Consider the following 25,564-nt stretch of genomic DNA (forward strand, 5'->3'; position numbering starts at 1 on the left):
AATAATTTATCACTTTAATTTTATGAAATTTTTTTTTTAATCTTCTCACAAAATTCAGTGTTATTAATTAATCAATTCAACCAAGTTAATATTCTTTATTTCTAAAAAAAAATAGAAAACATGATTATTATTATAGTTTTGTGTGTATAAAGTCATTAAATATTTAATTTATGTGTACAAATATACATAGTAATAACAGAAAGAAATGGAGAAATTTAGAAATAAAAAGCTGCCTAATCATACTCATTGGATTTTCACTTTAGGGTTTAGGGTTTTGAATTCTTATCAATTCTCTTTACTTAGAAATATTTTTGTATAAAAAATAACTGTCTGTCATATAAATCTTTATAACCGAAAAACAATAAAAATAATATATATAAATAGGGTTTAGGGTTTTGAATTCTTATCAATTCTCTTTATTTGAAAATATTTTTGTACAAAAAATAACTGTCTGTCATATAAATCTTTATAATCGAAAAACAATTTTTTATATAATTCTTAATTTAATCAATTATAATTTTCTTAAATTTATAATATTTTTAAAGTTTATTATAACCAAAACAAACAGATAAAAAAATACATTTAAACTTTTCCAAAAAGGTATTTACTCAAACCAAAGGGGCACTTCAATCAATGTTGATTGATTTTTAGATTTTCATTTTTGCTTATCAATTTTCTATACAAATTAGTTGCGTTTTGAATTCTTATGAGCTCATCTGCATTGGAAGTTTGGTAACATATGTAGGCCAGAATAAGAATTAGTGGATTGGCATAAAATCCATTGAGACCAATCCAAATATTTCTCTATCTATGGGTTGCCACCACACAATTAAGTGCTTTTATTTGTGCACTTCCAATATTTGTTTAAAATATAAAAATAAAAATTATTGAATTGGAGTTTCTAATAACATTATTTTTTACTATATAATAAAGTTTTTTTACTATAGGTGATTGAATCAACATCACCCAATAATCAATGATCCAATGAAAATGATTGTTAGGTTGTAAAGTAGCCTAGATTCCATCACTCTTTTCCATCTACACGTCTCCCATAATTCTCCTCATAAATCACATTATGCCAACCAGCCTTTGTTTATAATTAAAAAAAATTACTTAAATTATAGTTATTATAGTCATTTAAATGATTAAAATTTTAGTTATTATTTTATAAACAAAAAAAAAATTTTCTATTGTTTAATATTATTATTTTTAATACATTTTTTATTTATTTTAAAATGTTTAATATTGATAATTGAATATTTGACATTAAAAATTAAAAATTTAATAAATTTAATTTATATTTTACATAAAAATAATTGGAAGAGAGAAGAATGAAACGCCACTTAAAAATTTGGCAAATAATTTACATTTTTTGTAACTAAAAAATTTAGAGAATCACTAAACATAGCTAGAATTTACTGTCAAATTTATATATAGTCAACCAACTGAGGAACCGTGGAAGCGAGCTTAAGTTAGTTTATCTTTGGTTCTACAACCACAAAAATTAATTTTAAGTAAATTAATTTTGTAAATTTAATTTTAGTTAAAAATAATATGATTGTAAAGTGATTTATGTAAAAATGAGTTGAAAAATAAATTATAGTTTTAGTTATAAAGCAAAATAAATTTCATTTCATAGTATTTAAATATGTCAAAATCAATTTTATATTTTCAGAATTGATTTTACCTCATTCAAAAGTACAACAAAATTTGCATTTAGTTTGAGAACTTAATACACAATTGATGTGGAGTAAACCATCAAATTAATTCATGACTTTGTAGAACGCTTTCAAATAAGTCATTAAGATTATGAATATTTCAAATATGTCTTTCACTTTGTCAAATGTTAATTATTTTGATTCTTCTAACAATAACATTTTTTAATATAGTTTCACTTACAATTTCAAAAATAATTTTAAGAAACAAATTGATAGTAAGTGATTAAAAATAAATATTTAATTGATAATAAATAGTTAAATATAAAAATCAACTTCACACTTTAATTATACATGTTTAATAGAATGGCTTATATATGTAACAATTGACAGTGGTGCCAGAAATATTCATAGTCTTATAAGTAGAAATGTCAATTTAACAAGTCAATTAATTATTGAATCCATCCCACATGTTGGAGGGACAAAAAATTTCATAGTTTAAAACGCTCCTAAAAAGGAAAGTCCCGAAAACCAAAAAGCTCTTAAAATTTTGGGGGTTTAGATGGACCTATGGGTCAATTTTTTCGAGAAAAAAAAAATTGATATTTTTTTGAAAAAAATTTCAAAATTTTTTTCCTGAGAAATAATTTTTTTTTATCAATTTCGATTTTTTTTATAAACAAAGACTTACAATTTTTTTATTCGAGAAAAAAAATTAATTTTTTCAAGAAAAATAATTTTTTGATTTTGTTCACAATTTTTTGAGAAATAATATATTTTATTTTCTTGAGAAAATTTTCCGATATTTTTTTTGAGAAAAATAAATATCAAAATTTTAAAAAAAATATGTCAATTAACAAAAATTGGGCTTATAAGCCCCCTAAACCACATCACTTACGCTCACAAAAATAATGAATTGAACCCTTAAAAAATTTATTTCAATAGGAACCTAATATTAGGAATTTAATATGAAATTTTTAAAAGGAGATTTGGAATTTTGGGACTTTATTACAGCTCTACTTATAAGCAACCTATTTGAGAGGGCCCATAGACTGACACTTGTTGTAGGTAGTGTTGGCAATGACATCCATTTAGTTTTGAAAAATAAATATTTTTAAATATTTAATACACTAAAAGGTAAATTATATAATAAAAATAAGACATATATTATAGATTTGCATCTACGATGTTTTATTTTTAATTTAAGTGTTGGTATAATAATATCTAGCTAAATGTATAAAAATAAATCTAAATATGTCTTTTATTAGTCGTTTATATCTTTAAATATATCTTTACAGTTAATTAGTTTAATCCTTTTTTTTTGTTAGTCACATTGGTCTATAATATAATACTAACAAATGAAACATTTGAGACTATATTAAAATTTTGATAAATTCAAAGACTATAACATTACATGCGATTACAATTAAAAAAGATATATGATCTCTTCACAATTCAAAATTTATGCATCTATCTTTGGAGTGCCCTAGTGGTTTAGTCATTGATGTTAGTGCAAAAGTGGTTTTAGCTACAATACTCTAGTTGATGTTTTGATGATAGCAAAACTAAACAAATAAAGAACAATTATCCCCTAACTATATTTGTTAAGTGTGTAGATTAAGTTATAAGTTAGATTATCTATTTTAAGGTAATATAAACTATAAGTTAGAGATAATAATCTAAGTGTTTCTAACACAAAATATAGTATCACCTAATAAATAAGTAATTATGTTTACTAATAGAACAAATCATAATATAACAATAAGAAGTATTGTAATATGCATCTGACAATCTACAGTTCGAGACAAAGCATTAAAGGCAAAAGAAATACAAGTCAATGATTGTCCATTTGAAGACAAAAGAAAAGAGCACTACAATGTTATATGTCTTTGACTAAAAACCCATTTTGGTCCTCTAACTAAAAGATCAAAAGAAGAAATCTTTAAGTGAGGCTTCACATAAAATTTATGTTATAGTACAAGCTATTTCCTTTGATGAACAAAGAAATCACAGTCTTCTAAACAAGTTCACAGTGACTCTGAGAAATCTGTTAAAGTTGTATCTTACTCTGGAAAACGCGCTCTCAACGTGTCTTTGATGAATCTATTAATACAACCTCACTCTGGTGACTTTGCATTCGAGACTTCTGGTCAACGTTTCAAGTCAATACTTTAATAAAGTCAATCATCTGATAAAGTCAATGTTTTGATAAGAAATCTACATTCCAACATCATTTGCTCATCATAATTGACTTATCATCTGACTGAAAAAGTGCATGACATCCTCTGATAATGACATCCTGTGAAATTTGTCTTCTTAAATTGAAGATTGTTGAATAAATTATGAAGATATACATTGATATGTCTTAAAGGTTGATTTGCCTTAAATGCTTATTTAAGAGCTCCAATAATAATATTCTCAATAGATACATTTCTCAGTATTTAAGTAGAAATCATTAATCAATCAAGCAAGGGGAGAAAAATGAAAAACGCAAATTGTTAAGAAGAAATTTTGTAAAAGCGTAGAACACATCAAAAGAAAAAAATGAATAAAAAATCCTCTCAATAGAGAATTGCTAGATTTGATGTAAATCAGTCAAAGTGTTTTATACGCTTGATTTGATATAGAACTCGAAATGTAATATCCTTTCAATGAGAGATAGAATCCTAGAAACAGACTTTGTGTCAATTCATACACAAATTAGAATCAATGTAAATCAGTCCAATAGTGGCAACAATTCCTTCACTCATACGAGATATCTGAAGAAGTATCTGAATTTCAATAGCTTGATTGTATTTTGCTAGAAGGTTGAGAAAACTTGAACATAGTCAATTGACTAGAAGGTATTCAGTAATCTTGTGATTCTAATGGTTACATCCTGAAGAGGCCTAAAAGAAGACTACTCAAAGTCTAAAGATCCAGAATAAATAATACTTGTATGCTATTACTAAAATAATGGATTAAATCTTCGATTGTACTGAAGCAAAATCTCTTTGTAAAGAGAGGACTAGATATAACAACAATTACGTTGTGAACTAGTATAAAAATCATTGTGTTTCTTCTCTCTCTCTCTCTCCCTTTGTTTCTCTAATATAAGTTATTTATGATTCAACTTAGTTATATTAATCTGCTTATATTTGTTTCATAATTTTTATATTTATCACATGACAAATATTTATCGTCAATACAGAAAAACAAGAAATAAATAATTGACAATGATAAATATTAAAAATCATTAAAAAAATGTCACTAATATATAAAATTACACGAGATAAATATTTATCAATAATAAATATAAAAATTATAAAACAAATATTTATATTGATAAATATTAAAAAATACATAATAAATATTTGTAACTAATGCATAAAAATTAAGGAACAAATATTTATCAATGATAAATTTTAAAAATCATGGGACAAATAATTGTACTTGATATATAAAAAAATACGAGATAAATATTTATCACTAATAAATACTAAAAAAAAACAAATATGCAATCAAATTTTTCACAGCCATTAGCCATTCTAATTTTATTGGTCATTATAATTTTTATCAAAGAAAGTGATTAACTTTTTTATTGATTTTCTTTAATTATCATGTGAGAAGAAAATATAAAAATCGCACGGGTATTTTATTAGTAGAGATATAAAAAGCAACCAATCAAAAACTATTTACCAAATATGGGATGATTTTTAATGTAAGGAAAAAATGCATGGACTAATTCAATATATTTGTAATATATTTTATTAGTAGAGATATTAAAACAAGGAGTACTTTTTATTTCTGCCAGGTTTTTAAAATTGCCGAATATGGATAACATACTAGCAATACAATATATTTGATTTAATAAAATAAAAAATACAATATTTTTGGTAGGAAAATATATCATTTTGAAATTCAAATTGTAATTTTATTCCATAAGGACGTACATATGGAAGTTACATTGCAACATTTGTAACTAAATCTTCATTCATATTTTGATGTGGAGAAACACTAGTTACATGATATTACAAAGATTTGTCAAAAAATAAATGATGTTAGAAAGAATACATAATGCAGACATACATAAAAGAACCTACCTTCTAATGGTTCAGTTTTCCAACTTCCTTTCTGGGCGAATAAATTAACAAAATTCATATTACATTACATTCATCTCGTCCCACTATGGAATTTGACACACTCATCCTTCCCAAGCCTAGAAAATAATAACTTGATTCCCTCAAAGGATAAGACAACTTAATCTTTGATATACAGAGTAGGAATCTTACCATTGGAGTCGATCAATTTTGGAAATCACTGTCCAAAGGCTTCCTGTATCCACTGCTTGCAAGGACAGTACGGAATCACGGCTATGCTTTAATGACTTACCCAAGCTTTCAATCATATTGAAGCAATTAATAATAAGATGCAACTGCAACAAAATTAAAAACTTTGCCAAGAACTTGGTAAGACATGGGAAGCATTGTTTCTTGATTTACAAATGATATATGTGCTCATAAGAAGCTTGTTCCAAGAGACAGGTCACTTAGATTTGAGAGAATTTGCGATCGAGTTGTTCCAACCTGGTGAGCAATTTCAAGCTGTTCCTCCAATTGAAGCATTTCATAACTGTAATAATGCAGACCAAGACAGATTTTACAATTCAAAACAAGAAACCTAAGTATTAATGTCAATAACTGCAGGGTATAGCTTTTCCCCAATTGGCTATCATAGATTGCTTATGCAAGTGAAGAAAAATGACCTAGATTTTCCCTGTGCATGTTGAAATATGTAATTTATTAGGGTTTTTATATTAGACCCATTAGTTAGAGCCTGTACTTTTTACACAATTGAAATAATATTCAGAAATATTTGTCTACTATGTAGTTTATATTGCAATGAATCTCTTGTTGCAAACCACAATTCTTCACTATATATTGAATAAATTACTTATCATTTTTATTAAGGCTCAAAGACTGAAATCCATTTCTCAATAGCTTTATATCATAATGTTTGGGTGAGAGGATATAACATACTGGCATAGCAACTCGCAGTCAACTATACTGTCGGGGCCTGGCCGATGGGCCTTTCCATTTGAATGGAACAGTCTGAAAGCTCTTGGATTTAGGCCAGCAACGTGTGGTACAGCATCAACGAGCTTTTTCTGCAATGACTGCAGTCTACGGAATGTGATTTCATCAAGAGGAGCAATGCAACCAATACTACCATCCAATGTACCAAATAACAAGGCAAAACGATTGGTTTTATCTGAGCCTGGACCAGAACCAGTTTTATCAGAAGTGGATAACATCTGCAACCTTAAGAATTTAGTAATGTGAGCCCCGACATGAAATTCAGCTCTTGAAAGAAGCTTCTGCCCTTTCCAACTCTCAGACATCTTTGGTGCATAATAAAAAATCTGCCATGCAAAAGGTAAAAAACATGTCGTAAGGAAAAAGTCAAAAAAATAAAAACACAACAAATAAACTGAAACAATATATTTACCACGCAATCTTAAGACAAACCTGGATATTTTTTTGTTCATCTGAAACCATGAGACTCAGAGTACTTCCATCAATCAAAAATTCTGTGGCAAAACAATCAAGAGAACCAAAATCCTTGGCTAATAAGCTAAGTTGAGCACCCTGCTCTTTCCAACTAAGAAAATATATGCTTTTGTGGACGTCACCAATAAGGATGAAATTCTTTACCTGCAAAATTGTTAATAGCTATAAACAAAAACAGAAAAAATAACTTCCTTTGATAACATCCAGCTATCTGAGTTTCTAATTTATGAAATTTTTACTCTCTGACACTTTACAAAATGTATATATTAAGCATCAGAAGATAACACTAGTGAAAACAACTTGAACACAAATCAATATAACACTAGTGAAATTTTAAATCAATTAAAAGAAAATTGGAAAAATTAAATAGATGAAAATAATCAAATCGCTTACATTTTTCCATTTCGACTTTATCATAAATTCATAACAATAAATATTTAAGGAAATATCACTTACAATATTTAAGCTCACAACATGCAACGGTGGCACATCAAAAAATGCAACACCATTCAACTCGGTGCCAGTCCACTTATGCAGGATAATCTTTGGACCAGATGCTACTAATAGATGACCCTGAAGTGCGGCCAAGGCAGATATAGCACCTTTTAATTCCTTAGAGTACACCTCTGAAACCTGTAAAGAGTATTAATATTATAATGATGTCTAGATAAGGACATTATCCAAACTAAGTAATTAAAATATTTTTTTCACCAAGAGATACCAGATTTTGTGGATTATCAGTATTTTTCCCCAAAGAGAACAAGAGGATACGTCCTCTTGCAGCAACATCCTCTCCTTGAACGTAAGCAGTACCAATGGCTAAAAGTGTTTCATTTTCTTTTGACGATGTATTCTACAATTAAGATATATTCCACATATAGAAATCAATAATTGCAAGCAGCATTCATCATCATCAATTGTATTACCATATTTAATATTCAGCTTGCTTAGAAAACCAAAGGAAAAAAATTACCATCAATGTAACCATCCTCACGGTGAGAGCATTTTCTGAACTTTGCATGGGTATTGTGGCTTTTAGTTGCCAAGGGCCACCAGACTTTTCTGGCTCCATAATACGAACCTCAAATTCTTCAATGGTATACAAGTGGCTTTGCTCATCATTATTCAAATTCTGACTCTCAGTCAATTGGTTAGCATCTTGGTCAACCAAAGCAATAACTTGATTTAGTGGCTTAGGAACCTGATGAGAATGGTTAAAAATTTGCATTACTTGTGATGCATATAGAATTAGAAAGCAAAGGAAAAAGGGTTGTTCCGTTGAATTATAAAAACAAAACTGAAGTACTGCAGACATCCAGTTAATTAGGAATCAATCATGTAACACCAAACCAACAAATTAATATAAATAACCAGCCACTCTCGATCACATAAATATTGAAATGAACAGCTGATGGAGTAAAAATGCACTAGAAAATTAACAAAAAACATGAAAGTGGTTATTTGGTAAGTATTTATACATTTTTTAAAATATATGCACCATTATAGAGCACAGCTTACTTATCAAAATACACACAAATGGAAAAAGAAAGTTCAAGATTAGGTAATGTAGTCTAATTCTTAGCTTAAAGTTGAAATAATTCATAAATGTGCTATATGTATTTGTTTACTATTGCTTGAATTGTGAAACATTTTGTGTGTTCAAGATTCCATCCATGACGAATACTTGTAATTATAATTGAGTGTGTAATAGATCTAACCTTGTATGTCTATCAATTGTGCTGTTCAATATTGCAGGAAAATTTGGGGAAAACAAAAGCAGTAGAAGAGAATACATATACTTACAGGATATGAAACAATAAGCGGATACAAATTCTTCTCTGCAAAGTAAGTTACTTGATGTGGAGTAGCTTTAAGGGGAACCTAAGGATGATGTCAAAAATTAGATAACATCAAATAACATATAAAAGAAAATCAAGATAGAGGAGAAACCAAAAAAACTCACTTTTTGTACAGGCCAGTAGCAATCATAGTTTGAGCCAGAAGGTAATTGGCATATCTTTAAAACACCCTATATAGAAGACACACAATAAAATTCAGCCACAATTGCGATTTAGTTAGTGATAAATTATCAATAAAAGGAAGGTATTGTCATTTGTACCTGGGACGTAACATATATGAGGCCATGATTGCAGTTTACATTGTGAAGGACAGTAAAAGCAACAATAGACCCGTCACATAGCTGACATGGAAGAAAATAGTAAGATGAATGTCAACTTTCTTCTACAACAATACCAATAAAATGGATATACTTTATTCTAAGTATAAACACCAAGCTAGAACAATGCAGCAATCCATTGTGATGGGCTGATAGCTCAAATTAGATATGCATTACAACTTGTACAAAAATTGAATTCACAATTGGGGGTAGTGCCTATTCCTGAGCCTATTATACCAAAAGCCAGCCAAGGTCTAACAGAGAAATACCAGAAAACATGACGCCAGCATTTATTAACTTTGTATAAAAAAAATGCGGAGTCTAACCATTTTAAACTTTGAATTCAAAGTTTTTGTAAAGTATAATAAGCTTATAAAAATTCATGCAAATAAAAAATTAATTGATACACCACCACACTACTTTATTTTAACAAATAATATGTTCTTTAATATATAACTAAATGTAATGCTCCTTATTAGATCACATACCAACAAATATCCAAATTGTTTTAAAGTTGGCAATATCTCGTAATTCAAAAGGTCAAATTTATAAATTTAGTGCATGTTTGGATTAACGGTGAGATTGTCAGAATCACATTGAATCACCGCGATTTTGACAAAAGTCACACTTTGGAGCTTCAAAAACTCATGGTGCCGCTGTGATTTTCCCAAACTCATCGCCAAACCGAACATACACTTGATTTCTTACAAGTTATAATTTGTGTCAGTCTATAAGTTTAACATCATGTGTCATTTGATCTTGTCACTATATATATATAGACACACACACACCATAAATGTGCAATGTTTGTAATGAGACATTCACATTACTAATTTCTCATTAATAAACATATTAGTAGTCAGTATATGATGATAACAATTTACAATTAAAACACTTGCGATCATGACAAGTGTGCATAGTTACATATCTTTCCCCACCCATATCATAATACATTCTTTCTACAACGAATGTGTCACAAAAAACATACCATTTAGTGTTTTTAGTTAGTAAAATGAATATCAAAGATCTATATATGGATGACAATCGTGTCTTAAGTCGGTAAGACAGATGTATCAAAGAAGTGTCGGAAGAAAATATTTATAAAAAGAAAAAATATATTGGATACTTTTTGGGAACTTATCTGGAGGTATAGAATGTGTACCGGTATCAGATATTTGTCGGATACATACCCATTTTTGGATAAGTGCAGCAAGGCACATTCCATCCAGCAAATGACACGGTGTAACCATGACTTGAAGAAGCAAGTAAATTGTATTAAGATTCTTATAATCTTGGGATGTTAGGCCTAACATAACCTCTTAAATATCTTAGGATGAAGCATCAAATTTATTGCAGTTGTCTCGTGCAACACTACTTACAGTTAAGAAAGGTGATGTACATTTGAAAAGTCACATTTCAAACCACCCAAGATTATAGCTAAATGGCCATTGCATAAATATAGCTAATAAACACAGATATAGTCATGTAAAGAAGACTGGTTCTGACCTGTGGATGAACACGAAGCCGTTCTCTCAACAACATAACCCAAGCCGGTCTTGACCCCGATAGAAAGAATCCTTCATAACTACCAATGTTCTTGAAAATATTAATTTGTTGACAAGGTGGTCCATTTGATGTCTCCTCCCTGGCATGTACATCCAAGGGCACACGCACAAATCTCAAATTTCTAAGCCTAGAAACACTACTATTGCTAAGGCCAGCTGATACTGAATCCTCAACCTTAGAAGTACCATCTGGACTTTCATAAAGGTAAGCATGGTAACAAAGAGTTGTTCCATCACTCAAAATCCCAAAAAGAAATGGGCGGCCATGCTTCCCTGACCATCGCTGCATGGCCAGCTCCACAACTTTCATATTCAGGGCATCCTTCCTGCCTTGGCTGACCACTCCATCAGAAACTTTATCCCCCTTTTGAGAATCTTTTGGCACCTCTTTTGTCAGAGCATCAACGAGGTGGCTCTTCCCAGACAGAAAATTTTCCACAGAAAAAACACAACTGAAATTGGGCACATCAAATATTTCAAGGCTATCATTTTCATAACATACAACACAATAAATATCCCCATGGTCCTGGGCCGCACCATCAGTGCCATCAATGGCCTCACCAACACCAGTAGAAAGCCATGCATCTGTACTGGTCTTCCTTAGCCATGGCTCAGGTCCTTTATCATGGTAGAGTGTACATGTCGAAACTGATCCTTTTGAGCTCTCAAATGAAGCTGGAGAAGTGACCGAAATGGTGCAGGTGCTAGGATCTGTAAATTGAGATGAGTAAGGGAAGCAGGGAATTGCAAGGGGAAAAACAATTAGAAACTAGACCTTCTCAGAAACATTCATAGACGCTTGCAATATGGTATCAATCACTGTCAGTCTAACATAAGCAGTGCAAGTAATAGAAGTACCACCACCAGCAAAATTAAATTCATAAGAATAAACTGTGTAAGAAACTACAAAAAGAAACTAATAAAATGGATAACAATAATTTATTTGGACCTCAGAAACTAAAAAAAATTACCTCCAACCAAAAGTCGAACACTTCCATCACTCATTTTGAGCAAGACATATGGATCAGCTATAGAAACGGATAGTGCCAAAGCACTCTCAGATCCATAATTAGCTTCAGAGTTAGAAGCTCCAAAGCTTACATCTTGGGTCATAAAAGAACCATCCAGAATTCGAGCACCACGTTCGTAGACTTGAATAACTCGACGTCTATCAACAAGACAACAATTATATTAGCTATACCTCGTAGTCATACTTGAGCACTGATATTGATTACAAAAGATTTATACAATAGAGAGAACAATGCATAAAAATAGGGGATTTGACCGATCCGATTCTGGGTGACCATACATGAGAGAGTGAGTGGTTATTACTTATAAGTGATACATGCTTATGCTGCTACATAGGATTCTTGTGTTTCTTGTCAAACTTCTCTCGTAACAAAAAGCAGTTTCCTTAAAGATATACCATTTAAATCCAGATCTCTCTTAACGGATTGGCCAATATTTTTCTTTGGTCTCTCTGTCTATAAGTGTTGAGCTATTCACCATATAATCCACCCTCCTTACCAGGGCTTCTATGGATCTTCTCACACATGCCCAAGCCACCAAAAAGGAGACTCTATCAGCTTTCTACAATCAGAGGAACTTCCCCAATTTTCAATTTGAACCTTATTTTGTGTTATATGACTATTCATCTTTCCAATTAAGCTTGAAAGGTGCTATTAGCTGTCGTCTGACTAAAATTTATCTCTACGCATGCATCAGCAACCAACAATAAACAGATAACAGTAAAGCACAACAGAGATTCATAAAAGCAATAAGCAAAATCTGATAAAGACTGACCTTCCAAATAAATTCCCTGCAGCAAGTGTTTTTCCTTGAACATAATAGTCAACACTTTCAGTAACCTCACTCAGAAGATCAGCTGTTTCTAATACCTAACCATAACAGGCAAAAAAAGTGTCACCATAACTTTGTAAGCAAAAAAGAATACCACCATTTATTTTCAAATATTTGTGTTGGGAAGTTCCATTGAAATGACAGAACAAATAAATCTAGCAATCAAATACTAAAAAATTAACACTTGAAATAATGGCAAAAGAGAAAATAAAAGAACTGCAAGGGATATATAAAAGGAAGAGAGAGGACGTATAAATAAAAATGTTAACAGTGTACCGCCATTTATTTTCAAATATTTATGTTGGGAAGTGCCATTGAAATGACAGAACAAATAAATCTAGCAAACAAAATACTTAAAAATTAACACTTTTGAAAAAATGGCAAAAGAGAAGAGTAAAAGAACCGCAAGGGATACGTAAAGGGAAGAGAGAATTGATAAATAAAAATGTGAAAAGAGAGCAATCTAGCCAGCATTAGGAAAACTCCTTCTACCCATGGATTCTTCCCCAACATGCCACTCTGACCAAACCCAACAAAGCAATTTCGAGTAGTCTTGCAAAAATTTATTTTTATGCTTTCTACACCTCTAAATCCAACAAGACTGCTAGACTAGTAGTTTGAACATGATCAAACAGTGTCCTTCCTTCTCACCCTTACAGCACCGACTCTATTGTTTGCTTAAAATTTTATCAGTTAAAGATTAAATCAAGGCAACCATTAATATTTTTTCTAAAATAACATTACAAAATAATCTTGCATCCAGATATATAAATGTTGTATATATAAATCCTCTTTCTTCAATGTTTAATAGCCAAAGTAAAACAACCCCAACACCATAAATCTTGTATATATATAGGGAATGCTACAGTACACCCTCTCTCTTTTATGAAGGTGTATATTAGCAAGATGCAACTTTTTTAATTAGACAAAAAAACCATTACTCCTTAATCCTAAGAAAAATTAGATCTGTGGGTAAAGAATGTAATTTCTCACATCTTGTGCCAATCCTCTTTCTCTCTTGCCTCTGTCACAAACTTACAGGGTCTCCTCCATCGCCACGCCGAGAAGCATTTCACTGCCGGCAACATCATCCGTCACATCATCATTGGCATCTCTGATGAATGAACTCATCACCCCTTTGCCCTCGCTGCTGGTCTCTCTGGCGCCAATTACCTTTTCCATTGTTTTCAGAGCACGCATAGTTGAAGTCGGCACCGGCTCCATCTCTATCGGTCTCAGCAGGTACTTACAGAGGCTTTTTTACGAGTTTAGTGGGTAACAAGGAAAACATTTGTGAAAGAATAGATAGATGGCAATTTTTGTTGTTGAAATGAAGAGGTTTATTCGTTGAAATATATTTTTTTGGTGTCATGGAATTTGCTTTCATATCTTTACAAAAAAAACTAAACAGATCCAATTTGATGCAATTACACAAGGAGAAAAAAACACCTCCATTAGTTGCAGCAAGTGAAAATCACCGATTTCTTTTTTAAAATCTAGTTTTCAAAATATCCAACCAAAGGATCAAACAATTTTTAGTTTAAGAATCCGTAATATTTCCTCTCAAAATCAGATGTGTCGTGCTCCTTCATTGAGCCATTTTCTTTTTCAGCTTCACGTTGACGCTGACAGTGTTGAGAGGAAGATGGAGAAGTGCAGAGGAAAAGAATAGCTAAAGTTACATTCCTACCTACCAATCTAGTTTTTCTAAATTAAAAATAAGGACTTTTTGTCCAACCAAAAAAGGTGCATGTTGCTAGTGTACACCTTCATAAAAGAGAGTGGGTATACTATAAAAACCACGTACGACTTTCCTAGAGAACTAGAGCTTTAAAAGCATTCTGTTATGCTAACTACATTAATTAATTTTGAAATAGAGATATATATCATTCTCGAAAAGCACCAATCAACTCATCCACTATTATGGCTGAATATAAATCTATTCTTCAGGAGGATATTGTGCCTGTCTCTCTCTTGCATTTAAACTTAAAACAAACGAAAAGTAAAAGGTGTTTACCAAAAGGGATGCAGGTATTACTGAGTTTAAAAGGCAATTGCATATAATAGCATAAAGGCAAATTGTTAGGACCCCAATCGTGGGTCATACTTCCTAGCCCACACTGGAAATTTATGTTAGGAAAATAAAAGAGATGAAGGGAATGCTGATGTGGCAAGTAGAGTGAAGTGGTTCTATTCATGTTAGGGAATTTTGTTATATAGGTATTGAATAGAGAGAGACGGGGTATCAGTTGGAATATCAGTGTTAGTTATGGACAGATAGCATTGTTCTCTGTAGGAACTTGGCACTGTGGGCATTAGGATATTCACCTTTTTGCAGTTATCTTTCACTTTCAGAAATAATATACTCTTGTTTTCCACTATTAATCTGTTTTCCTTCCATTTACCAATCTAATTTCTCTGATAATTTCTACTGCGCGCGCGAATTGGGTTAGCATCACAAATAATCTATCTAGTTAAGTTTAAATTTGAAGTGGGAATTCATTGCGAGAATTTTGGTGCCTATAATCGAGTTGTCCCAAATATGACATTCAAAATTAAGAAACGTTCATCCAAAAGCCACCAAGTGAATGTCTCCTAAGATGTAATGTAATATTGAACTTACCCCCAACTGATTTGACTAGAATTCTTTTCACAAATTGCATTAAAATCAAAACTTATCAACAACTATGAATTATAAAACTTATCCTTCCACAATTGAATGAAATAAAAGAAATTACCATAGTACGAGACTCCAAACTTATAATAAGGTATGCATGATATTCATCTTCATCATCAGCCAGTTTAGAAGAGTCAGCATTAAGTGAGCGTGTGCTCTTATGATAAACAGTCCAAATTCCTTTGCAGCCAGGAAGTTCAACCTGAAATTATGCATTAAAAAAACATAGTAAATGTTCCATATAGCTTTGGGAATTATTGTCAATTCGTTCTTAAAACATACATATGCCATTCACCAAACTACAAGAAAACAACCGAAAAATGAAAGCAGTAAATCACTATCAAATACTTGATATCTGAAAATAACATATTTACAATACCATCATACAGATATAGTATCAAAAACAAAAGTATTAGCTTTTTGATATGAAAGTGCAGAGAAATTTTACAACTTCATGAACATAAGCACCAAGATATGTGAAACAAAAAATGGCTCAAGATAATGAACCATGGACAAACCTCAGTAATCACTTCTGGGCGAATTGATTGTCGAAGGACACACAGAGAACCATTCTTTCCATGACCAGAACAACACACCTGCATATTGGCCCAAGGTATGTGAAACAAAAAATAGTGAACAGTTTTAAAGAACAATGACAAACACAATGGAATGCTAAAAATATACAATCAGATTCATAAGTACTTTGACTCCCCTTACCTTTTTTTCCTCTGTAGTCAATAGCGGGGCCTTAGGCACTACACGAAACCCTGTTGTGTTGCATTTTTAAGGGCCCGTTTACTCAGTGAAAACATTTTCTATTTTTCATTTTCTTAATTTTACTTGCTAACAAGGAAATAAGAGACTTCAAGTGAACAACTGTCTGCATTTTCGAAAACAATAAAAATGCCAAGAGAATTGTTTTCATTAATTCCAAAGATGCATCATCCTTGGCTAGCATTCCGTCTTCTCTTCATCACAATTGTTCACTTCAAGTACACATCACCTTATTAGCAAGTTAAAATAAACACATTTTAAAAAATGAAAACAAAAAAGGTTTTTCACAAAGTAAACAGACCCTTAATAATAACAAAGTGGTGAACAAATAGAGGCTCTAGCAGACGCTATAGGGTAGCTCCTCTCAAAACCTGAATATGCCCTCAACTTATAGCTGTTTCCTCTGGTTTTCATTGGACTTTTTGGTCATTTCAAAATAAATTATTTGCTTAGTATTGGGTTAGAATATCAGTAACAATGAACTTTGATTATTAATCTATTAGAAAAGAATATGTCTTTAATTATGCATATTCTTCTATTTTTTTATCTTTTATGTGTATGGTACTATGATATAAATTTCTTGTATTGTTTCTCAAAACTTTGAGGAAGCAACCATACCGCTACTCGTTATACCACTACAGCATTTTTAGGGTTATCCACTACACTCCATTATCCGCTATTGACTACATAGCTTTCTTCTCGGCCCAATCTAAGCAAGTTAATAGTGGTTTGATTAAATTAATCATAGCATCAAACAAAAAATACTGACCAATTCATAGTTACTCTGTTTGGCTATCCCCGTAGCATTTGCATCAGCATTTATTCTTAAACCGTACGAGAAATCTTTCAAAGGACCAACATTAATCAATGAATCCCTCACTGCAAATGAGAAGGATTTCTGCAGCCAACATATAACTAGTTCAGCAAGTTTAGTACACCTAAACATTTCAGGAAATACCACAACAAAGTTGGAGAAGAAAGTGTTGATCAACAAATGAAAGATGTTACTTCCTCTGTGCATAACGAAACACTACCTGTGCTGATTCTGTTCTATTTGTAGCAGATCCGTACAAGGAGAGCTCCTCACCACTAACCATATCTTGCAAAGTATCAGAAGGTGACCTACGCATTCTCTTTGCTGAAGAAGCGTCAACGTCAAAATCACCAACCTATAAAATTGCAGGAGAATGTGTTCAAAATGACTATACAGATAGACCATAGAAGTAACAAACAAAGATAGCAGTGTCAAGGTAACACATTTTAATATACTGAAAGAAATATCTCTAAAATAATCTATATAGAAGGCAGCAGACAGATTCAAGGCATCCAATACGCACCTCTTCTTTTAGATTGGATGACAACATTGAAACACCCGATCCGCTAGAAAATTGCACCAACATACTGTCTCCTAATCGACTGGCGAGAAAAAACAGAGAATTTCCGATTGTCGTGACACCCTAAAAAATTGCAGATATTGAAGAAGCAAAACTCAATCTGAAAACTGATCTGTAAAGGCTAGAGTGAAACCTATTACAACAATAGCAGAATAGGTAAGACCTTTAAAACTTACAGATGATAGAACTGAAGCTTTTGACTTGGAAAGATCAAGTCTCTGTACAACCCTGAAAAATTTTAAAACATGTGAAGGTTTATGCTTCAAAGAGGTTCAATCATAATTGTACTTTGTATTGTTTTGAGCACACTATGGAGCAACAACAACTGCAAAAGGAAAAAAAGAAATTGTCTTTCTCTCTTCTTCAATCATACTGTTTACTCTTAAGTCTTAAAATTAATCTCCTTCTACCTACAGACTACAAAAAAGTTTAGTGTAGAAAATAGACACAGCCTAAGGTTACCTTATACTATCATAAAAGAATTATAACACAAGTCCAACTGCAAGAATGGAAGTTTAAAAATTTTATACTGTTGAGAATAGATAATGGAATACTATCAGTTTCTACGTCCCAAAGTAGAACAGTAGAAGCCATACCTATCCTATGTCAGTTGGAGTGTAATCTTAATCTATATCATCTACCTGTCAATCAGCTAATATTGACATAAGATCCACAGCATAAAGAACTTGAATAACGGAGAAGCAAAAGGATGAGCAACATACCTTCCATCATAAATAAGAGTAAGCAATAGCAGTTCACCAGTTTTTGTTGACAGCAAGGCTACATCATTCAACAACCAAGTTGCATTGGCAGCATCAAGTTCCACATTAAAACTCGATCTTGGCATCTCCTGACTAAAATGAGATTGACAATCAATAGAATTTAAGAAAATCACAGATCACCAAATCATTTCACCAAGAAAAATAATGACATGTGAATTAAATAGATATAGGAAAAGATAGGACCTTGGAGAAAAAATGTTTAAAAAAATATATAATAGGAAAATTTTAATCAATATGCATCATAAAGGGAAGTCAAAAGACTCAAAACATTACATGAAAAGAGATAAATTATGTTCAAATTGAAGTTCTCTTTTTCCTTTTTACAAAGATTACAAGAGAGAGAAAGAATCACCACCTATTATCAACAGAAACAGCATAGCTGTTCAAGGCCAATGCACATGAAGCAGACTGCAAAAACAAGCTTTATAATTAGATTATCATTGCCCAACTCTTTTCTGAACCATAAACTAAAGAATGTAGGAAAACCCACACAACACACATACACGCAACATCTATTCGAATATCTTTACAATATATATAAATCAAGTAGACATTGCATAGTTATGCCTGAGCAACACATGTACCTGACTGTGATAATGAATAGTGTTCGCACCAATAACAAGAACACCACCAATTGGTGAGGGCACTGCAAGAAGCTTGTAGGCGTCGTGGGGGAGGTTCTAACAAATGAATATGATAAACACAAATTTAAATCTTAAAGAGAGCAAAAAGTTAGCAGAAGTAAAAATATGCTGATCTTTGAAGATATGTATGATATCTGTGAGGAAATGACATTCAAAAGATTATAAATCTCTATGCGCACATTAATTAACCATTTACAAAAGAGATCTTAAGTGCAAGAAGTAACTAGTGAATAAATAAGAAAGGTAACATAACATGATAGACATTATTCACACACCATTGTGTTTGCTAGTGCCTACTAAAGAGAGAGCAAAACAAAAATTATTATTAAAAAATAAATAAAAGAAAAACTAAATCCAAAACAAATGAATGGGAGTCACAAATGGGCTGGCTAAGTAAACCAACCATAGAAAAAAAATACTCCGGCTTAACTTAGATATTGAGCATGGGGGAAAAACTCATTAAAAAATTTCATTTTGTCAGAGTCACATTTTAACAAAATGGTCTATTGTTAAAGCACCATCTAGGCATCTACGTTGAACTTACAACAGCTGACCAAATAAGTGGATGCTGCTTCAAAGTTGTGCTGATGCTAAGTGCTGATATCATGCAAGTATGATGTTTCCATGAGACACGCCCAGCCCAAGTAAGTTCACGTTCATGTAGGATCACCATCACAGGTTCAATATAGCCTATACAATCAGTTAAACCAATTTATAAAAGACTCCTTAAATCAAAATAGCACAAAATAATTGATTAGAATGCATGCATGTAGATTACAGAATTATATTATTAACAAAAGAATTGCCAGTTAAGTTCTTTAGCACTAGAAATGAAATCCTGAGATTCCATGTTAATTATCATTTATCATTTCTCTACAAAAGAACACAGCATAGTAACACATAATTAACTTCTCTTTTAAATAATAATAATATGTAAAATGTGACCTGTCTATCGTAGGAGTTAGGAATAAAACCATTGAATTGGGAAGGCAAAGTTCAAATCAAGAGACCATCTTTTTTGCCACATTCATATGTCAGGATTGAAGTTAAGGCCTCAATAATCAGTCACCCTTACTGAGTGTGAAAAAAACTGGAGCCTATCAATTGGAGCATGCAACTTTCTCCTAAATGTCAATGTGATTTTGGTCACTTCTAGTGACCTCTCCATGCTTATAAGTTATAATTGATGATATGGTGGAGATATCTTCGCCATAGATACTTCTTTTTTATTTTCATTCATCCCCACTAAAAAAATTGCCTTATCTTTATAGAAACTTAGACTTTTTTTTGACAAATTAATAGAAAATTATACTTAAAGAATTAATTAACATTAATTTTATTTGTATCATACATAATTCCATTTCATCATAAATTTAACCTGAACTCCATATCTTGAAAACTAGCATTGTTATCATTGCCATTAAAAACGTATATCTAAGTGGCAAGATGGTAACATACAATACTCTGTGAGGCTCACCATGAAGAAATGTGAAATCTTTTACATGCCTCATATCCAAGTCGCGCAGATTTATCATATAAGATGACTCGATACGAGCAGCAACTGCACCTCCGGAACCCAACACATCATCCTCCCCAACTAAACCGGAACCAGCCTAACAACAACAACAATAATACATAAATAGGAGAGATTAAAAGACAACAAAAATATAATTGACAGAAACTTTCCCATGAGACAATAAAATGAATCATTGCTAATGTTCATTTTATCAAATATATAAGCAATACTGTAAGTAATAACAATTGCAGTAAAGCGCATTCTAGCAATGGTGTTGCTTCGGCAACAGAAATACATGCAGCATATCCTTATAGGTGACCCCAAAGAAAGACATGTAACAGATCAGAACAGTCAAGAATTAATTGTTCAATGAGAGGAAATAAATATGTTTTAACAATAAAATGAAACAGCTAGAAACTGTTTTTCTCGCTGATCTTCAGCTTTGTGGTTAATTGAATATAGAACAACTACATGAGTATACACAAAGCCTTTGAAATATTTATTATTACTGTGTTAATATATACTGTGATTTTCCATTGACAGTTCACTGTGTAGTCATTCAATCCTTAAAATTCTTACAAATATGGTTGTTAACACTGTATTTTTCTTATAAAAATATTATAAACGCACAAGAATTTTTGTGGCTAGGTGATGTCCCCCAGATCCCATTTTTGCGCTACATTAATATGCCTAAATAAACCCCCTAGGAAAACAAAAACAAAGAAGCTTAGATAACCATCTTATCTGAAAGCAGAACGATAAGAAACTACAAGCGCACCAAATCACTGCATGCATAGCACATAGAAAAGGTACCTTTCCGTCCTTGGCCCCTTACTACTACCAAAAACCACTAAAATGACATATAAGAAACTACTCCAGAACCCTCTCTGAGAAAGATCCAGTTTTCTCTAATTACGCAAACTAAAAAGTCTACACTACAGATGACTCACTACTTAATTGACCAGAAAGGATCAGAAAACAATTATTAGGAGAAACAGCTTGTTATGGTTTGGAAATCATCCATAAATCATTTGAAGTGATCCTTTTAGGTACAGCAAAGCAATCTAAGTGGAACCAGTAACCACAAGAACAGACTCCATAAGAAACTTGAGCCCAAATCTTACTGTCTACCGAATAAGCTGGACAAGCATTCAGGAAACTAAAAGTTCCTTCAAGGAAGTTACATTTTCATATATGTACGGAGATTGGCCATTTTAAGATGCATTTGTCTTTTTGTCCGTATTATCTTTCTAGTAATTTCTTTTTTTACATATAACAAGGTAAAAGGGAAATAAGGTACTACCAAAACAAATTAAATCAATGTAAAGAAGATAAACCTGAGTAGTCTTTAGTATTATCATTTGCAAATCATAGACAAGAACTCCACCACACCTGCCTTGAGGATCAACCTTTGCTACCGGACCTCTTGCAAAATGTTCTCTGCCTCTTTTCAAATGAAGCCATTCTGGACCCTCAAAACAATGCAAAGAACTGGAAAATAGAAATTGGGTTACAAGATTACAGATAAGCCTCAACCTTTAGATGGTAAAAGATAACCTTTATCCCCCAAACATACATAAATTAGCCAAGAATTTCTCACAGAATAAACAGCTAAAATATTGATAAGAAAAGCTAAACATAAAAAAACTGTCAAAATATGTGACATGAACAACATTAACACAATTTCAATGCCATCCAATTGATATAGATTTCTCTACCCTCATTTCTTTTCCCCCTTTACAAACAGGAAATATCTATTAATGAAAGATTTGAGAAAAGAACTTCACATGTGAATAAGGGATCCACAAGACAGAAAATCATATCATACATAAATAAGGGATCCACAAGACAGAAAATCATATCATACATTATACATATATTATATAAAAATAGAGCACGCAAAAGAACAAGACAAATTTAATACTATTAACACTAATTCACTAAATATATATATAAAGCCCTCCAGTCCCACAAGATAATTGTAACACCCCGGTCATTACCGTTACCGGCGATGCTACCTCGCTCAATTGGTAGTGAGACTGTGCGGAGGCGGTACTTATCCCCCAGGTACCGGGCTCGAATCTCACAGAAGGCAAAAACTCGCTATTTCCACTAGGTGGTTAGGGGGGCGAGAAGGTCGTAATGGTCGGGGTGTTACAATAACTGTCAAAGAAATATCATAAAATTTGTACATAGTAGGATGATATATGGCTTGAAAATGTGTTTATATAAGTGGGAGGTATCTCTCACCTTGCAAACCGGTTTTATAGCGTTGAGTTAGGCTCAACCCAAATTTTAAGATGGTATCAAAGTGTTTCCAAGATCCATTGGGTCACTTGCAATCAGGTCACACTCCAAATATTCAACCCTCAGCATGAGTGGTTTGTGTTAAGAGTCTCACATTGGATGAGACATGGCTTGAAAATATGTTTATCAGTGAGAGGCATCTCTCACTTACAAACCGATTAGTAGGGTTGAGTTAAGTTCAACCCAAATTTTAAGGAAATCTATCAATAATAGAAGACATTATGGCTCTAGGGCATTTTTTATGAACTTCATAGCTATTTTCCTTCATAATTAATATTCTTCATCAAAATGCTAAGGTCATTTCCCTAAACAGGCAACATTACAAGATTTCAACGACAAATTTATGATGTAACATCTTGATAAGGCATAAACACTTCATCCCATCCCACTAAGTTGAATCAAAATGTCATGTACCAGCCATATCATTTCAAATAAAATCTGACTCTGTACAATTCAGCCAACCATTTCAATATCAACCCTTATAATTTTAAGCCATTCTTAATCAAACACCACAACAACAAATTAAAAGGTATATTTTTCCAGAAGTTATCTCCCTCCACTTTCCATTAAAACCCTTATAATTTTAAGTTAAGAAAAGTGCAAAGCCAAACATTAAGAACATGATTTACCAAACAAAAGCACATTCATTTAAATGCGGATTTAAAACCGCCTACACACCTGGTACGAAGTCCGTGGATAGAATCATCATACTCTAGAACTGAAATCTTCGCGTCTTTAAACGTTAAGATGATAGAATCTCGCCTCCTAGAAGCATCACCACCCCCAACGCTCAACACAGCCACGCTTTCAACATTGCCATGCAACCTAAATCACAAGCATAAAACCAGGACCGAGATAGATGACCAAATCAACCACTCAATTCATCAAGGAAACCCACAAAACCATAACAAACTAAATTTCCAAAGCCAAAACTACAATTTACTCTCATGAAATTATTCAATTGCATAAAACACCCATTATGATATAAGAGCTCTTTATCAAATCTTACTTTTGAGATAAAAGTTTGCAAACATAAACCATTTAATGTCAAACTCAATTCAGACCAAAACCAATTTTGCAAAATCAAGCTCATCTAAAATCAAGTTTTCACTCCCACATCCAAACGCATACCAAATCCACAATGTACTCCATCAAATCAACCAATGGCATGGAAGATAAAAATACCTCTTGTACTTCAAATTCTGAAATCATATAACCTAAGCAGACACCTAACACGAAATGGACATTGCAACCCGACTAATATCCAAAATTTACAACAACGAAGCACCGCACATGCATATGTATACTCAACATGCCAAAAAACTAAATTGAGAATTAAAGTTAATATATTCACCTTCTGAAAACAAAGTTGTGATAATGACCTTCACAAAAATATTACTAAGACTAAGAGGGATCATTCACAATGCAATCCTTACAAAAATAATAGTATAATACTAAGATAAGAAAGAAGATGAGTCATTTCTCTCATACCACTAACATTTAGTGAATCCTATTATAGTGAGTCTAACAAAAGTAAAAGACCTAATCTAGGGTCAGAAACCCATAATCTCTTCGATCATCATCATGGAAAAACATAGCCTCTAGTTCTGGTTCATCAAGTGAAAAATTAACAACTTCAAGAATACCATGCTCATCTGTGATATTATCTTAGAACATCTTAGTTTATCTTTTAGGATTAGTTTTCAATCTTATTATATCATATCTTATAAATAGAGATATAATATTTGTAGCTACCTTATTGCTTTTAAGCCTATACAAAAGAGTCTCCTATGTGCAATTTAAACACAGTTTCACCCTATTCCTTTTTATTTTCCTCTCACTCAACAACATATACAAAAGCATTTTCTGCTATATTCCACAAATGCATTTTCTCGGGAGAACTTATAGAAATAGATTATAACAATGTACACACCAAAACAATCAATTCTTCCGTAAAAAACAACAAAAAAAAAAAACGAATTCTCAAATATTTGGAATTTTTATTGTTTCTAAAAATACAAATAATTGTTCACTACAAGAATCCCTCATCACAGTGACTAATTGCACAAACTAAATGAACAGTAAATTTGCATATAATTCCACAGCACAGTGACTAATTGCACAAACTCTGATTTGTGAATTCCAGAACTGAAAAATTGAATAAAAGAAACAGCGATTAGAAAACCTGTAATGACAAACGAGTTCAAGCGATGCACCAGCGAGACCATCGAGAACACGAGGATCAGCAGACGACTTAGGAGGATCCTGTTGAATACGAACTGTATAAACTTCAAGAATATTAGCGGCAGTGATAACAAGATTAGGAAGCGGAGCAAGGTCGCGAGGCTGTGGGACCCAATCGGAATCGATATCGTCATCGTCGTTGTGTTGAATAGGAGGAATGCGAGGTGTGGAATCGGAGCGAGAGTGAGTGAGGAAACCGGAGGCACAGTTTTGGATTCCGGTTGGCCATTGCATCATTTTGTATGCTGCGAAACTCATGGTGAAGTTTGTTTCGTGATTGATGAATTTTTGGAGTTAAAGTGTTAAACCCTTCAATGAATGAATTTAGGGTTTGGGTTTTGAGTTTGGCGGGAGGGTGGGAGTGATGAAACTGTGATTCTCTCTCTCTCTCTACTGAAATTGGCTTGGGATAAAAATGATT

General features: G+C 32.2%; 1 protein-coding gene across 2 annotated transcripts; it reads right to left on the reverse strand.

Annotated features, from left to right (window-relative positions):
- Positions 1 to 5,601: 5,601 nt before the first annotated feature.
- LOC101512932 (cleavage and polyadenylation specificity factor subunit 1) lies at positions 5,602 to 25,564 on the reverse strand. Of its 2 annotated transcripts, XM_004514930.4 has the most exons (26): positions 25,085 to 25,564; positions 23,578 to 23,724; positions 21,930 to 22,083; positions 20,554 to 20,689; positions 19,621 to 19,766; positions 19,017 to 19,112; positions 18,788 to 18,840; positions 18,373 to 18,504; positions 17,827 to 17,878; positions 17,594 to 17,713; positions 17,291 to 17,425; positions 17,026 to 17,154; positions 16,001 to 16,078; positions 15,544 to 15,684; positions 12,749 to 12,843; positions 11,917 to 12,113; positions 10,887 to 11,656; positions 9,324 to 9,404; positions 9,168 to 9,233; positions 9,008 to 9,085; positions 8,178 to 8,405; positions 7,926 to 8,057; positions 7,661 to 7,837; positions 7,163 to 7,348; positions 6,674 to 7,056; positions 5,602 to 6,266 (listed from the first exon to the last, which is right to left on the reverse strand). In XM_004514930.4, the coding sequence occupies exons 1-26, from the start codon at positions 25,399 to 25,401 to the stop codon at positions 6,152 to 6,154; spliced, it is 4,344 nt and encodes a 1,447-aa protein (XP_004514987.1). In that variant the 5' UTR covers positions 25,402 to 25,564; the 3' UTR covers positions 5,602 to 6,151. The 2 variants fall into 2 exon arrangements, with proteins under 2 accessions (XP_004514987.1, XP_073220411.1); XM_073364310.1 differs by lacking the exons at positions 21,930 to 22,083; positions 23,578 to 23,724; positions 25,085 to 25,564 and having other exon boundaries at positions 20,535 to 20,670.

This window comes from Cicer arietinum, chromosome 8, assembly GCF_000331145.2.
Source record: "Cicer arietinum cultivar CDC Frontier isolate Library 1 chromosome 8, Cicar.CDCFrontier_v2.0, whole genome shotgun sequence".
In the NCBI taxonomy this organism is placed as follows: Eukaryota; Viridiplantae; Streptophyta; class Magnoliopsida; order Fabales; family Fabaceae; genus Cicer; species Cicer arietinum.